This window comes from Vigna radiata, chromosome 11, assembly GCF_000741045.1.
Source record: "Vigna radiata var. radiata cultivar VC1973A chromosome 11, Vradiata_ver6, whole genome shotgun sequence".
Classification (NCBI taxonomy): Eukaryota; Viridiplantae; Streptophyta; class Magnoliopsida; order Fabales; family Fabaceae; genus Vigna; species Vigna radiata.
Window position 1 is genome coordinate 2,956,100 of NC_028361.1, and position 16,785 is coordinate 2,972,884.

General features: G+C 31.1%; 1 protein-coding gene across 6 annotated transcripts; it reads right to left on the reverse strand.

The window, feature by feature from the left end:
• Nucleotides 1–2,289: 2,289 nt before the first annotated feature.
• Nucleotides 2,290–11,613, reverse strand: LOC106777944 (polycomb group protein EMBRYONIC FLOWER 2). Of its 6 annotated transcripts, none has more exons than XM_014665778.2 (15): nt 11,445–11,613; nt 11,108–11,278; nt 10,635–10,690; nt 8,227–8,291; nt 7,857–7,909; nt 7,278–7,331; nt 7,135–7,194; nt 6,414–6,460; nt 6,206–6,327; nt 5,208–5,490; nt 4,593–4,641; nt 3,604–3,687; nt 3,207–3,286; nt 2,958–3,047; nt 2,290–2,690 (listed from the first exon to the last, which is right to left on the reverse strand). In XM_014665778.2, exons 2-15 carry the CDS (start codon nt 11,231–11,233, stop codon nt 2,567–2,569), a joined length of 1,293 nt encoding a protein of 430 aa, XP_014521264.1. In that variant the 5' UTR covers nt 11,234–11,278; nt 11,445–11,613; the 3' UTR covers nt 2,290–2,566. The 6 variants fall into 6 exon arrangements, with proteins under 6 accessions (XP_014521264.1, XP_022643237.1, XP_014521263.1 ...); XM_022787516.1 differs by having other exon boundaries at nt 5,208–5,466; nt 11,108–11,259; nt 11,445–11,612; XM_014665777.2 differs by having other exon boundaries at nt 11,108–11,259; nt 11,445–11,612.
• Between the last annotated feature and the right edge of the window lie 5,172 nt (nt 11,614–16,785).

The following is a 16,785-nucleotide window of genomic DNA, read 5'->3' on the forward strand; positions in this document are numbered from 1 at the left end:
TTTACAGTAATTATTACAATTTTTAAATTTTGCCGCCGAGGAATTGGCGCCATTTTTCCTAAAACGCGTTTGTAAACAATAAAGTTTTCTCACGACCGACTAATTGAATTTAAGTATTTTTTGTATTTATTTGAAAGTAAAAGGTTGTTTTAAAATTCATAACAACTTCCAAACTTTTATTTTTACACATTTAACTTACTTTAACATAACTTAAAATTAGTTCAAGTCAAAATATTGATAAAAGAAATGTTAAATTTATCATCAATTTTTTTCATTAATTTATAGGAAATTTAAAAGTGTTAAAATAGATTTAAACTTGAAATAAATTTAAAAACTATAAAACTAAATATGGTTTTCACTTGCATTTCTTGAAAAAATATTTTATATAAGTTTAATAAAATCTAAAGTTAGAATTTCTATAATTTAATTTAAAAATAAAATATAAACTTTTATCATAGTTTATGATGAAAAGCAGATTTAACTACATAATTTTAAATGTGAACTAAATTGACCCATTCAATATGTAAAAAATAATCTTTCATAATCTCTTGATGTAACTGACACTTTATTTTTTACTCGTGTTTTGGCTAATGTTTCTTAAAATATACAAATATATTAATTATAATCGTGTAGGTAGATAAGTTGACTACATAAATTATACTATAATAAATCTATGAAATAAGTGGGGATAAGTATTTAACCTAAATGTGGAGAATCAAAATAGATTAAAAAGAATCATGATTTATCTATAAAAAAAAAAATTGAGTACGGAAACTATTTCTAACCTACTTATTTTACATAAATAATTTAATAATACAACCAATAAATAATCACCAAATGATAATTAATAAATAAATAAATAATGAGGATAATGGGTTAATAAAAAAACTTGCCGATAATCTTATGGCTTTTACTGCATTCTCATAATTACTTCGGGCATTATTTTAAATTTTCAAAATGATAATTTTTGTTTTCGGAAAAGTAATTTTCAGATTATATATTTTTCAAACTTTCGGGCTTTATAAATTTTTCAGAACAATATTTGTGAAACAGAGTTTTCAAAAAATATGAAATGTATTTTGAAAAATGAATTTTGGGTTGAGATTTCTGGAACAAACTTTTCGGAATCTTAATAATGTCTTTTGAAATAAATTTTCTGAAACACTTCTATACGAAATGTAGTCTTAAAATTAATAATATATATATATATATATATATATATATATATATATATCCACACATATTTTTAAGTTATCAAATAAATTTAGTATTTTATTAATTTAAATAGGATAAAAAAATAAAGATAAATATTACAATAAACATAGAGACGGGAGAAAGACAGATTAAAACATAGTCATCCTCCATCCCTATACTCCAATTAAAAAATAAAATGTTATCCATAACCACACCCATTTAATGCAGAGACTTACCAATCTTCGTTAGCTTAGTCAAATAAATTCCATTTCATACCTCTAACGAAATAAATCATTAGTATTTTTGTCGCCCCCGCCATCATTTTACGTCAGAGTTTTTAATTTGTAGAAAAAGAAGATTTGATCTATTCAAATTAAAAAAAAAATTAAATATATTTTTAGTACCTATTTTGTATGAATATGAAAGCAATTAAAAGACTTGTTTTGTCTCTTTTGAAGTAGTATAAGACCAATGCGTTTAAGCCAACACATGGATTTGAAATTGTGAAAATTTTCAATAACGGTCATTGATTAGGCACCTTGTGAAGAGTTGTTTGGTTGTATTTTAACTGGCAAATTGAACCCCAGAAAAAAAGGATCCTATCAACTGCTCAAACTGATTGACAGAGCAAAATCCTCCGATTTCACAGGCAACCACATGATCCTCTCTTCTCCCAACCTGTCGTGCACGTCAACTCGTTGTATCTACCCGTGCAGCGTCGCACGAGTACGCTCACCATTTTTAACGACAGTGTATCATCCATGATACTTTCTATTACTTTGATATTTTTTAATTGCTAAAATTGATTAAAAGTGGTATTTAAATAATTCCGGCAAGGGGGAACTTCTCTTGGCAATTCAAGAAAAAAAATAAAAATAAAAAGAACCTGTGAAGTCGTCAACTTTTCATCTTGTAGGCAGTGAAAATGGGTTAAGAACATTTGTTTTCCTGATAACCAACATATCCAGAAAATCAGCTAATGGTCGGAGTGGGAGCCATTCAGCATTTCAAAATTTTAAATGCCATTAAAATTAATATGGTGGCATGGAAAATAATTAAATACCCGGCAAAAATTTAAAATGGAAGTAATAAAACTTTGGTACTTTATACATTTTTATGATTATATTAAATTTTATATTTCTAGGACAAGATATGATTCAGAAATGTAATTTCTGTGAGAATAAACTAAATATCATTTCAATCTCAATACAATGGGAATATTGATACGATGTACAGGCCAATACTAGCCAAAAAAAATCAAAATAAATTATGCAAATACGAAAATGGGAACCTGCAGTCAAGCAAAATACAAGGCAGGGAAGACGGTATATTCTTTGTAGTTGAGTCAGTTTCCTTTCGTTCTTTTCGTACTTTATTTGCTAGTACCCAATCCCCCGTTTCTGTAACTATCTAATGTTCTGTTACAGTTGTTCATTGTGCAGGCATCAAGAAGACCATGATTCCAAAGTTTAATCATGAATAACCTCCAACACCTGCTGCATCAAAGCATATTTTCTAAAAACAGAACTCAAAAATAAACAAATAAGTTAAAGTTTGAAGAAAAAAATTATAAATTAAAGTACTACGACTGGTTGATCTGATGTCACTAAAGTAATGCTATAAGTGATGAATTCAGTCAAAAACTCGTCATTCCATGCTATGAGGGACGTTAATGACAGGTAATTCGTTGATCATTCAGCATTATTGCTTTTAGTAGGAAAACTCCGTGAAATTAGAGAAATATTAATGGAAGATAGGAGTACCAGAATAAAGTTGGAGATGTGACTAGCTCTTTTCCATGAAGCTTGGAAAATGCCTCACAGGCCCACGGCACATGACCATCTGCCAGCACCCTGCAACAGTAAAAACATGATTAACCAACAAGAATCATACACACAATACAGAATGATGGTTTTTTTCTCGTGCAAAAACCTAACAAGCAAACTAATGTTATTAGTGAGGGGGAAAGAAAACTACAGAAATATTAATATCTAGCTGTCATCATTAAATACCTTTGCTTCCTCATAAAGGAGTTCCAGAGATGCATGAGTTGTTTTTCATCTTTGGAAACATCCACAAAATCATCAAGCATCTGCAACATTGCAGTTCAACAATAAATTATCATGATTAATAACAGTTTGTTGCACTGTAAATATTCAATGGTGAGTGCACAAAGATTTAGAGAAGCAGCTAGAATAGGGAGGACCAAACTGAACAAGGAATCTTTACAACATGGAAAGAGCATAATTTCAGTCAAATTTGACATGGCAATGAGGCACTATACTAAATTTAATAATGTTCCTGTTCTTTACAAAAGACCCAGAAATAATAAATTCAAATGCACCATTTGGACATAGACAAAAGTGGAAAAAATCAGAGACATAATAAATTGAAAGGTTTCAAGATTACCCTTCTATCTTCAAGATCTGCAATGTCATCGTCAACTTCATCTTCACTATCACGGTCTGACAACACTTGTTCTGGTGCCATAGGCTTCATTTAACACACAAAAGTTAGGCACTGCTTACGAAAATCAAATATTGATAAGCATTTAAAAAAACAAGTCCACTAATCGAACCAAAGTCGATTTCATCTATTATAGAATAATGCTACACTTTATTAAGCTAGATGAAGGTTTCAAATATAGAGAGAAAGAACCAGGGCACCCAAGCCAGAGAACTAGCTAACCCTAGGTTCCAACAATTCATAGCAAACAAGTGTCATACCCTCTTTCCTTTCTCTTCTCTATGCATAACTAGCACCACCTTCAATAAGCAATAGTATAAAAAATCCCTCAAACAACTCCAGCTTTGCCGTTATAAAAAAATGAATTAATTCATGAATGTCCAGTTGTATTGTATGTTAGATAGGTGAGTATCTTAGATGATCTTTTACGAGTATTTTCCATATTTTATCACTTATTTCTCAATAATAAATAAGGGCAGATACTATACATTTAGGATACATCAAAACACATCAATTTCTGATTATTCACTAGCCTGTTTTCCTTTCCTCCTTCCCTACCTAAAAATCTCCACAATTTCAAGAACAGAAGATTCTATTAGTGCTTCTAGAATGTGAGAAAATGAGCTCTCATAATTAGGAGATTAGGAAATACAATAGACTAATAATAAATATTGATCCCCATATTACTCGGGTTTATTCAAAATCAAATTTACAACAAGCAATAAACAAAATGAAGATTAGTAGAGTAGTAATGAAGTTATCCAGGAAAGAGAAAGCTGTTTAAATAAAAACAAAAGGTTTCTACAATTAAAAAATCACATAAGCCTGTGATTCACTTCTAGAAATTAAGTTACATATAAAATTCCATGCATCAAGCAGATTGTGCAGAACATGCAAATACTAAATTTGAGAGATCAAATATAACTAATCACCTGGACTCTATGTGAGTGAAAGAACAGTCTCTTCTGCAGAAGCATTCGGCTGAATAAACAATTTTGAATTAAAAAACAGAATTTAAATGCCCAAATCAGGACATTCATGACAAATATAGGGAAAAAAAAGTACGAGTATCACAATCCTCTCAATTAATCAAATATCAAGGCCATGCAAAGTTTAAAATAAAATTATCTAAAAATAATAAAATCTTATCACAGATGCCAATGGTATTAGTAATGATGTGTTTGCATACGCTAACGAATTTGAATCATTGGTAACAGAAATATAATACAGATATTCTACAACTTAAACATCCACAAATGTAGTTGACTTTGCATTGTTTTATAAATCAATCAATTAAATTGTTCTTAGACTTTCAAAAAATACAACTAAAGGTTTAAAAAATTACCACTTTACCAGAAACTACACTTATGATACCAGACTGGATATTATAAACTGTTTATTAATAGCGACAACATCTAAAAAGAACAATAGAAATAACTACAAAACAATAAGAATGAAATAAAAAATAGCGAAGCCTTCATTTACAACTGAACCTTGTATTCTAAAAATTAAAAAAATAGAAAAAGAGAAAGGCTTTATTTACATACTTTCTGGAGTCCGATCGATCCATGCTTAGTTTCTTTGATTTAACAGGCAGAGCAGGATCACTTTTACATACTGATTTACTACATTCAGGGTCTCCAGAAGATTGAGGCATGGCAATCGAAACACCAGAAATGTTGAAACTGGATTCAACATGCTCCAGGTCGTCCATGGTGCCAGGATGATCAGGACCAGATTTCCGTCCATCATTTCTTCCACTAAGCAGTATCTTCTCATTACGAGATGTTCTAGACACATTCTCCCCTTTGCAGCATAGGATATCTACAGCTTTAGAATTTCAGTCCATCCCACATAATTGTATAGACATTACTTGTAAGTAACAAATATTTCATATATACTGCAGTAAAAGTAATCCAACAAACTGCAATCTTTTATTTTGAAAGGGAGATTCAAGGAGTTTTTCATGGTTTTGAAGCACTTTGTGTGTCGAAATTAAATGTTATAAGGCAATAACTTAGTCATCCCTTCCAAAAGTGTTTGTGGTGTGTGTCTTGGACAAATGAAAACATAGCAAACAAGCAGAAACAAACACAAGAATAAAGAGTCATCCTAACACCTTCCCTAAAACCTTCCCTAAAACCTTTCGTAACAGTAAGCGGCAATTTTTCTCTAACACATTTATTTTCTTTGGTAAAATTCCACCAACAGTGCACGATACCTCTCTGTTTTACAGTTTAGCACCAGTATTTATTGCATCCTCCAATTTTCTTTTCGTTTTACAATATTCCACCAACAGTGCACGATACCTCTCTGTTTTACGGTTTAGCACCAATATTTATTGCATCCTCCGATTTTCTTTTCGTTTTACAAATTTTCAGAAATAAAAAAAACAGTTTACTCTTCTAGCATGTTTTAAGGAGAAATCTCAAGGCATCTTAGTGGTTTTTGTGTTCTGTACACACAAAAAACCAAATCCTACCATGCATATAAAAAATATTATTTCTAATTATAGACACAGCAGGTATCAAAGTACAATTCCTACCATCATCCTTTAGTATAAATCCATTCTGTATGTCTTCAGGTGAATCCAACTCCATGAATTTTACATTGCTGCGCTTTTCATTTTGAACAGAATCCTTTCTTCTACGCTTTCGAGGCCTTGAACTGTACAATTTTTTGTCATTGAATAATTTAAATTTCGTAATCTTGCTGAAATTATATGAATTGATTGATAAATATCCACAACCAACCAGAAGAAGAAGGTTTGCAATTGTGGAATTATTCCATCAGCGACATTCTGCATGCAGATACATATATGTTAAGAAACTAAATAATACATTTCAAATGAAGGGAATTCAATCAAATATTAAAACAATTCATCTCATTCTAATTAAAATAATGACACCCGAGCAAAATGTTCTACTGAATATGACCCAGCAATCAGATTATTGCTAGCCCACTTGGTCACCGGGCAACTGACACCATTTGCAAAGGGAAAACAGTTAACAAGACAGACATGATCCGCATTTGATCCAAGCATAAGATTTAGATCCTTAATTAATGTAAGATTATTAGTCACTTCAATATGGCAGTACAAAAACATACTGCGCATACATGTTACTCAAATACGTGACCAATTTTACATCCACCACAAGTAGTAGAGAATATGACCTAGATAACCTCCACATCTACAAAATGAAGCTAAGCAATCCAAAAATCACTTTTATGGGCTATCACCAGAGAAAGCACATTCAATAAGACAATCATTTTATCAAGACATCAGTCAAGTTTACTCTACTTAAGACAAACAACTGTATCATTGGGCTAGATCAACAAGCCTTTTTTTTTGTTGCTAACAATACCATGAGACGCTTTAGATAATTAAAAGCGCAAAATATTTAGTGAACAATTGACAATCAATAAGAAAAAATAAACCATTTACTACAAATCAAATTTAAACAAGGTTCTGACCTCTGATCTCAATATATCCACTTTTACTGACACGTTCACTGCTTGGTAATCTTCAGTAACCTACAAAATTATAAAAAGAATAAACTCGAGGCCATTAAGAAGGATCAGTGTGTTAAAGATAACTTTTAGTTACAACCGCTAACCCAGAACTCAAAGTTGAACAGATCATGTGATGAACATAGATGAAGTCGCAAACCCTGCACAGATAAACGGAGACTGATAAAATTGCCAAGGAGAATACTATTAATAAATACTGAGCAATAACTAAGAAAATGGAAAATTATTTAGCTATGAATATATATATATATATATATATATATATATATATATATATATATATAAAAAAAAAACTTTTCAACAGCAAGTTCATGTGATTTCATAGTAAAACATTGCACATGATATATAGCCAAAAGAAGTGTGGAAAACAACGCATCATTAAGTAGCCATCTAAGATTACAACTCAAATTGGGAAAATATCTTCCAGAAAGACATATTAAAGACCCCAATTATATCTAACCAATATTTACCACCTTAAAGTAATATTACATTTAGCATTCGAAAGAAAAGAATCATTATATCAAATAAATTCAATATATTTTTCAAGTATGATGGTTTTCAGAGTTTTCACCTACTTTTAAAACAGAGAAGAGAGACGATAATTCTCCTAATTATTAAATTATAAATGGGAAGAGCACAATAAAAGTAAAACTCACGGTTCGTACCTTAAAGCTTCCACACTGCATCAAGCAAAATGGGCAAGAAAAGTCTTCAGTCACTGTATTCAAAAAGAGATCAGAAATGCCTCAGTGGTGTTGAAATTGTCTTAAAAAATATATATTATCAAAGAAAGGAGGATGACAAAAATAAAGAAAAATGAAAAACAAAAAAAAAGAAGCTCAAGATGGCAGCATTGTCAAAAATTCTTATTCATCCAAAAAGTAAATATATGCAAGTCTGCAGTCAAAAGCTTTCAACCACAAACAAATGATAACACGTTGACAGCTAATTTGATTGCTCTTCTCAAACCACGCAAGCATATGACCGCGAGAGTAAGATGCAATGTTCAACCTAGTGTTGTATAATATGTTGTACCTTCTGTCTTTCGAAGCATGTTGTAGTGGTCCCTATAATTGAAAATCACTATTCCTGCTCTCAACCTATAATACAGAAAGCACATCAAGGATTTTAGTTACAACCAGTGCAACAGAACTAAGTGATAAAGATTAATTTATATGAACTCCTTATTTCAAAAATTGTTATTCAGTAAGATTTATACAACTAACTAGTTGTTAAATGTAAATTTAACAAAGATCCAACTGTATATTGCTAAAATTAAACTATTAGAAACCAATCCACCAGCCAGAAACAATGAAAACACAGCCACTACCTTTAAAAGTGTAGATCCCAACACTTTTGAAGTTGGCTTATGCAGAAAAGAAAAAAAAAAATCTAATACAATTAAAAGACTAACTTTTGTCAGCAATAGAGTAATGATTATTTACTGGTCAAGGTGCTGACCCTTCAGGGAAGTGCTTACCCTTAGAGTTACACATTCTCGTTTACTTCAGGGATTGCATTCCTTTAGTGCAGGTTAATAATTGTAAATTTTCCAAAAAAATAAAATCAATCTTTCTAACTGTGATTACAGATGGTGCAAAATAGTCACAATGTTGAAAACAAATTGCTGGTAGGATTACCTTTGGGACTTGGGACAATCCGCAGAAAGTAGCTTTGGATTTTGTAAATTGACCTGCTTTATATTTTATTCTAGCCATGGATGTACAGCTAGCCTAGGTAATTTATATAGAAACATATTGCAAAATAGTCAAATACTTTATTCTATCCCTTTCTTGACCTTCAAGCCTCTGTTCAGTGATGTATATGTTTCTCAGCGTTATCACATCAAGACGAAAGCAGCTTCCTTAGGTGAGTAAGGAAGACAAATTTTAACTTTTCTCCCTTATATATATATATATATATATATATATATATATATATATATATATATATTGCAGGAGAAATTCAGATTCCCAATTTAGATTTCTTTTATTAAATATTATCACTTAAGTATAGTTTTACAAAATAGGAAAAACATAGATGTGAAATGATGTATTGAATTAATCAATCAATAATTATAATCCAGCCGCACAAGAAAACACATTTTCAGCAAGAAAATAGTATTAACAGTAGTGTAAATGGAGTCATGAAACTATATACTCCTGCGATTCTTAATAATAATTCAGATAAAATTCACGTTCTTTTATAAGGCATTTATAGTTTCTATAAAGCATTATTGATTTTCCTTCTTTGCACGTATTAAATATTAGAAATGTGTTTTTATTAATAAATAATGAGAAAATAATTTTAAAACTCATTAACAATGATGAAAAATTTGTCTCATTTGTAATTCAACAAAATTAACTGAATTAATTACTTTTATCGGTCCCTGTGTTTATGCTTAAAGTGTCTTGTATCAAGGACTGGTGCCAGTATTAATGAAAAGGTTTTATCTTTTTGGCTCCCAAACTTTGGTTTTATTTACTACACCATTTTTTAGTGTTTTTGGTCCGTATACTTTTCTCCAGTAAGAGTGTTAGTCTCCTTCATCAATTAAAAGTGTTAGCAGATGATGTAATCAACTGGTTTATATACCATTTTTTTTCTTCTGCCCCCTCCTCATTAGGAGGTACTACACACACACACATATGCCTAAGCCTTGGAGATCATATTGGGGAAAGGTACTCGGTCCTCCAGATAGTTCATGATTGGCGAGGACTGAGGGATCCTCCTCATAAATTGTGAGCTCAAAAAAGCCAAATTTGGGTGTAATTTAGTATGGTTATTAATGATTGTTTGTGGTCGTTCAGGTCCGATTTTGGCCAATTCAAACCCAGAGGTGACATGGCCAAGAGCCTCAAACTCGGCGAGTGATAGGCTAAGAAAACTATTCCAACTAAGATAATACACGGTCTCAGAGCCTAAGTCAGAGAAATGAGTCTCATAAGGTCAATCCAACCTGGAGAAAATACAGCCCCAGAGCCTCAAGCTTGAAAGAAAAGTAACGAGGTTCAGAAGGACCAATCCATCCCAGAGGGTACGCAGCCATGAAGCCTCAAGCTTGAGGGGGATGAGGCTTGGTTGTGCCAAATGGCTCACATTCAGTTGTAATACCTACTTTACAGCATTTCATACAGCGTTCTCAACATGGACGTGTAAAGAATTAAAAAAAAAAAAAAAAAAAAACACAATTACGGAAAAAAAATAGAGATGGCTATCTCATCAGACTCTTTGAAGATGTGACAAGTCACTACACTGCCACCATAGTTGTTAAGTCACTTGACGGTAGTAACTAAAACTATTAACAGATAAAAAGTATAGGAACCAAACTAAAAAAATTAGTCTAAGTACTGAAAGAAAAAATCGGAAAGTTTAATAGCCGAAAAGATGTTAAACCCTTAATAAAATAATACATGTATACGGTGTTTGGAAGGAATAATTACCTCCTTTTCTGCCTTGCTGTAATTTTATAACGCAAACATCTGCTAAGAAACGAAGGCTGCAAGAGAAATCACAAATGAAGTAGAATCAATCAATCAAACTTTGAATTTATTTTTTTTCTTTAAACAGATGTTGGAACCTAAGTTAATCCAACAACAAATATAAAACCCTTTATGTGCTGAAGTTTCATACAAATTGTACATCGGTTTCTCCTTAGGATATTCAATTGGATTCGAGCCATATCAGCTCATAACATTTTTTAAAAACTTCTAACCAGAGGCTGAAAAATGCAGTTTCCAACGAACCAGAAATAAAAGAAGAAAACATAGACACGCAGGCCTCCACAAGGTAGTAAACGACGTTAGTCTCAATGGACCATTCTAATAAGGAAACATCGAAGAGCAAATTAAAGATTGGCAAAATCAAAACACGGCACAAATTCAATACAGCAAGACAAATGCATTCATTGTTTTACATTTTGAAGACCACGGCGGTAGAGAATATTGTACAGTTCAACAGGCTTGCAATAAACCAAAAGGCTCTCGTCAGCTGCAATTTCTTCTTCACCAGAATGGTGCGCAAGAGAATTCTGCCGGCACATGTTGACCGTCCTTGTCCAGCTTCAACCTGCACAACAGGAGATCCACTTTATACGTACATTAGTTATACAGAAAACCCGTTGCAATCTCAAACACATAGGTCAAACGAACCAATACACCAAAACTCATAACAAATGTTACTGCAGCTATAGTTCAAAAGTGAAATGAAGAGAGAGAGAGATAGAGAGAGAGAGAGAGAGAGAGAGAGATTACGAGAATGAGAGACGGAGAGAGAATGCCAAGGAGAAGTTCAGCGGCGGCGATGCTGAGATCTGGCGGAGGAGATGGGAGGAGCTTATCACGGTCTACTCGGTCCACGGCGTAAGGTGATAGTAGGGATAGACATCTTCCTAAAACAGGATAAAACGGCCCATCCGAATTCCTAGCCCAACTTGCTGTATACAGTCCAAAAAAACCATTCATCAAACCTCTAATTAAGCCCAAAACGACAAATGCATATTTTTTTTTTTAATATAAGAAGCTTATTTTTGAGGTCCAACACATTCATGACGCAATCTTTGCAAAAGAATTTCATTCCAGGAAATTTTAAGAGAGTTATTAATGATGGACTTTTTTTCTTTATTATATATACATTAATAATAATATGACCGGGTCTGTTAACCAGGAAGGACACTGTAATTGATTATTATTGAAATATGAAATAATTAATTTTATTAATTAAAATAGTATAAATTTACATAACAGATTTTTAATGATAATATTATTGTCTTTATGAATAATGGTATAATAACATTAAAATTATTTTATTATTAATTTTGTGTTTGTATAAAATATTATCAATTACAATTGTCTGTTATGTAAATTTATAATATTATTTTGTCTTTAAACAATAATATATATATATATATATATATATATATATAGTCATAAATTGTTTCGGTAATAGTTTTACAACTATGAACAAAATTAAATGCAATTTTTAATAAATATAACTATGATTAATTTTAAATATCTCATACATCACTCTATTACTATTTATAATAAAAAAAATGGATATATCAAACTAATCCTTTTGTCTAAAATTCTTAATAAGTTATAATTAGAAGGTATATAAATACTTCATCAAATTAATTTCATATCTGAAATAATTTGTCTTATATGTTATCATTCACTTTTTTGTTCACTTCAGTTACACACAGTACTTACCACTAATGTTTCCTTTATTTATAAAGTAATGCTTCTATATATTTATGTTTTCATCTTCCAACTATGCATCATTATTAGATATTTGATTTTCCATGTGAAATAAACTTTATGTCATTCTTCTCTTTTTATAAGGCACTCATGTTTGTTTAAAGAGTGAACTCCATAATATTATTGATCAATTTTTTACTATAATTTTTTTTTTAATTATTTTTTATGACTATGTCCATAACCATGATTACTACCACACTATCAAGATCATAATTATATAATATAGAAAAATGAATTAGATATTGTTGCATTTATATTATAAGAATTGAGATGAATGAAGTTTCGTAATTTTTATAAAAACTTTACTTGTCTTGTTTAGTCATGAGAATATTAAAATAAATTTAGAATATTTATGAAATTATTTTTCACAATATTAGTTGCTCAAACGCTTTATTTATTTAATAACAACATTATAACTCATTGCCTAGATGAATTTTAACAACCAACATCCTATATGAGTAACTTTTTATTGTAATATTAAGAGATCACAAATTCAAATTTTACAAAATTTAACTAACACATAAAATATTAATAATAATAATAATAATAATAATAATAAGACATCTAAGAATCGATAAAGTCAAACAATTTTTATTACAAAAATAAAAATATAAGATAAAATTAGAAATGAAAAAATAAAAAAATATATATAAAAATTAAGATACACAACGTATTGTTCTTAGAAAGAAAATGTTTTCATTAAATCAAATGATTAAAACATCTTGTCGTTAACATGTCATGAAACAAAGTTGATAAAAAAATATACGAAGAGAGAGGAAGAAGAAGTATAAAAAAAATGGAGACTAATTTAATAAAAAAAATATTTATACAAAATTTAACCATAAAAAGATACAGATCACATATAAAATCTGATCATGGATAATTAATAATACAAATAAGTATATAAAAGAACAACAACCATTAACTCATAACATATTTACAAATATTTTTATTTAATATATTTAAATTTAACAAGAAACATTTTCAAGATTATATTTGAATATTTAATTTTTACGTTTGTTTATGGAAATAGATTTAAATTAAACAATGTTATCTATGCACTTAATTGGTGAAACAGATTACGAGACATTGTCCACCCAAAAGTTATATCACACAGTAATAGAGTGTCAATTATAACATATTAAAAATTAAATTGAAGCTCGCTTTAGTAATTTAGTATGGCGGTGTTCTTCGTGTAAAATACTTAAATACAAATGTAACTAAATTATTTTAAAATCTACAAAAGGAAAATAATTTATTCTCTTAATTAAGTAATACAAAAAGTGATACTTTTATTCATTATTTTAATATATAAAAAATCTATTTAACTTTTTTAAAATTTTGTTCTAATTTATTTATGAAAGTGAAAAATCTTTCTTGAACCACTAGTCCTCATTAGGGATAGACAAATAGAACTGAACTTCACTGTATTACTAAAATTTGTACTAAACTAAAAATTAATTCATCTAAACTGAACTGTAAAACAATTCAAATAAACTGAACTGAACTATTTTTTGTTTTATCAAACTAGACCGAACTTATCTATACTAAATTGTACTAAACTACAATATAAATAAACTGAACTACTAACTATACTAATTTTAAACCGAATTGTATTAGTTTTTAAACTATATATTTTTTTAATCGAAATTTATTTTAATACTTATTTTATTTTATTCATAAGTGTCCTACAAATTAATTTTTTAATTATTTGATATTATTATTTATATTTCACGAGTGTGGGTGAGAATGAAGCGTCTTGAACAGTCTACGAACAGATAATATAATGTTGTGACCTTAATTTAGTAGTTAGTGTGGTTCACTGTTTGTGATTTCTTGTTAGCGTGTTTGCACTGCTACTGTGGGACCCGATTATGGGTGCCAAAAGGGGGCAGAGAAACACAACATTAAAAGTTTCGACAAAAAAAAAGAAGTCATGGGACCTTAGCTAACTAGTGCGATTTTCAGACATATGAAAATTGTTTTTCAAAAAGAAAAATTGATTTTCTTTAAGAATACTTTTCTAAAAGCCTGTTTTTCTTTTTTAAAAAAATATATCTACTTTACCCGCTACTTTCTTAGAAGACTATTCACGCTGCAGTTTTTTTTTTATTATTTATTTATTTACCGTAACACACATGCAGTGTCATAGATCGGATCATCCAAACAAAGTTTGGTTTATGTAAACAGTGTCTAGATGTCATATAAGCTATCAATAAAAATCCGATCGAAAATCAAGAGGAGGTAGCAGGAGAAAGGAGTAGTTATACTTTTGGGAAGATTCACATCAACACAATTATAAAAAGGAACGACAGCAAAACTTTTCGTAAGTTTTCGGATACGGTTAGGTCAAATTAGATCACTTCATTAGGACAAAAACGTTGTTTAACATCGGTTAATTTGGACTTTTAACGTCATTTTCACATCCGACGTCTAAACGGGTGACGTTTATGGGATGTTGCAATTCTTCAGAACCGATGTTCATATAAACGTCGGGTAACGATATCCACCGACGTCTATATAGACGTCTTCTTATACTCACACCGACGTCTAATTACTCTATATAGACGTTCACCTTTGCTTAAACCGACGTCAACATGAATATATAAAGAGGTTTTAAACGACACTAACTGACGTCTACGTTGTTATATACGTCGGACATGGTTTTAACCGACGTCTAACAACAATTTTGTGTTTTAGTGCAGTTTTGATCCAGACTTTCGGTAGCATTGTGTAACACTCTCCTCTCGCTAGTTTCCCCACAAAAAAAGCTTGCATCTTTTGAATCTTCTAGTTCTTTCAACCCAAAACCGAACCTTGGTCCACGGCTACTTCCCATTATTCAACCGCAACTGAAAAAAAATTACGGTGTCGAGAAGTAGACAAGGACCCAAGTTCCATTTTGTGTCGGAAGAATTAGAAAACTCAAAAGATCGCCGCTCTTCTTGTAAGGAAACCAACAAAGGGAGAATGTTGCACTATGTTACCCAAAAAGAGGATCAAAACTGCACTAAAACACAACACAAAAAAAGCAAATTTTAATCAGTTGAATGACAAGATAATCGATAAAAAACTAAAGAAAGTTTAAACGGTAAGCATAAAAAAAAAACCACGCACCTGGGATGTAAAAGAGAAAAATGAGAGGACGAAGACAATGACGTTATGAGAAACGACAATGCAATGCCGCAAGAGATAAAAAGTAGAGGCGCGCAAGCGAGTAAAAGAAGAGGAGAAGTAGAGAAAAAGGAGAAGAGATGAAGATGCGATCAGAAACTAAACGGCGAAAAGAGTCCGCGGTTTATTTAAAATGAAATGGGGCGTCGGTTGCTCCAGAAACCGACGTCTATAGACGTCGGTGCTTCAGGCGATCCGACGTCTAGGAAGCTGAAAATATTGACGTTTGATTTCCTATCAGGGGTAGTTCATGTCGGTGCCCCTCCTAGCCGACGTCTAAACCCCTCGAATTTGGTGAAAATAATCAATTACAGGAACTTAGACGTTGCTTACGTTCAGAACCGACGTCTTAATTGAAGAATTTTGGTCTTCCCGCCTTCCAGACAGGCCTTAGAACGTCGACGTTTGACTATGTGACGTCTAAACGTTTGGTAATTAGGTGAACATCATTAATTGTAGCCCAATCGACGTCGAGTTTTCAGGGGATCCGACGTCTAAAGCTGACGTTTGATTTCTTTCAGTCACTTTAATGTCGGTGCCCTTTTCTAGCCGACGTCGAATTTTCTGTCTTATCACATACCTCAGGGTCTTGAACGTCGATTAGCGACAGGTGAGACGTTTATGATGTCATAGACGTCGCCTAACATCGAAACTGACGTCTAGTTTACTATTATATTTACGATAATGCCACCGTGCAGTAATAGACGTCGGTTTTTCACGAAACCGACGTCTTGTGGATGACGTTAAACGGCGTTTTTCCACTAGTGCTTGAATGGTAGCAAAACAATTTATGTACTTGACCAACAATATAGAAAATATTATACAATAAATATTATAATAAATATGTCGTAAAGCTATCAACAACCACTCTCTTTAACTATATTTATAGTTTGGTTTAAACCTCTTTTTGGTCCCTAAGTTATAAGCGGATGTTTAGTTTAGTCTCCGTTTTAAAAATGTAAATCTTTGGTCCCTAAGTTATAAAAAATGTATCAAATGAGTCCTTTTTTGACTTGAAATACTGTTTTTGGTTGTTTCTTAACAACTGTTACATCTTTAGATTGCTCTGATTTGTTTCTTAATAATAACAACACTTTAGATTGCTCTTTGTACTTTGACCATGAACATAAAAAAAAAAAAGGACTCATTTGATACATTTTTTATA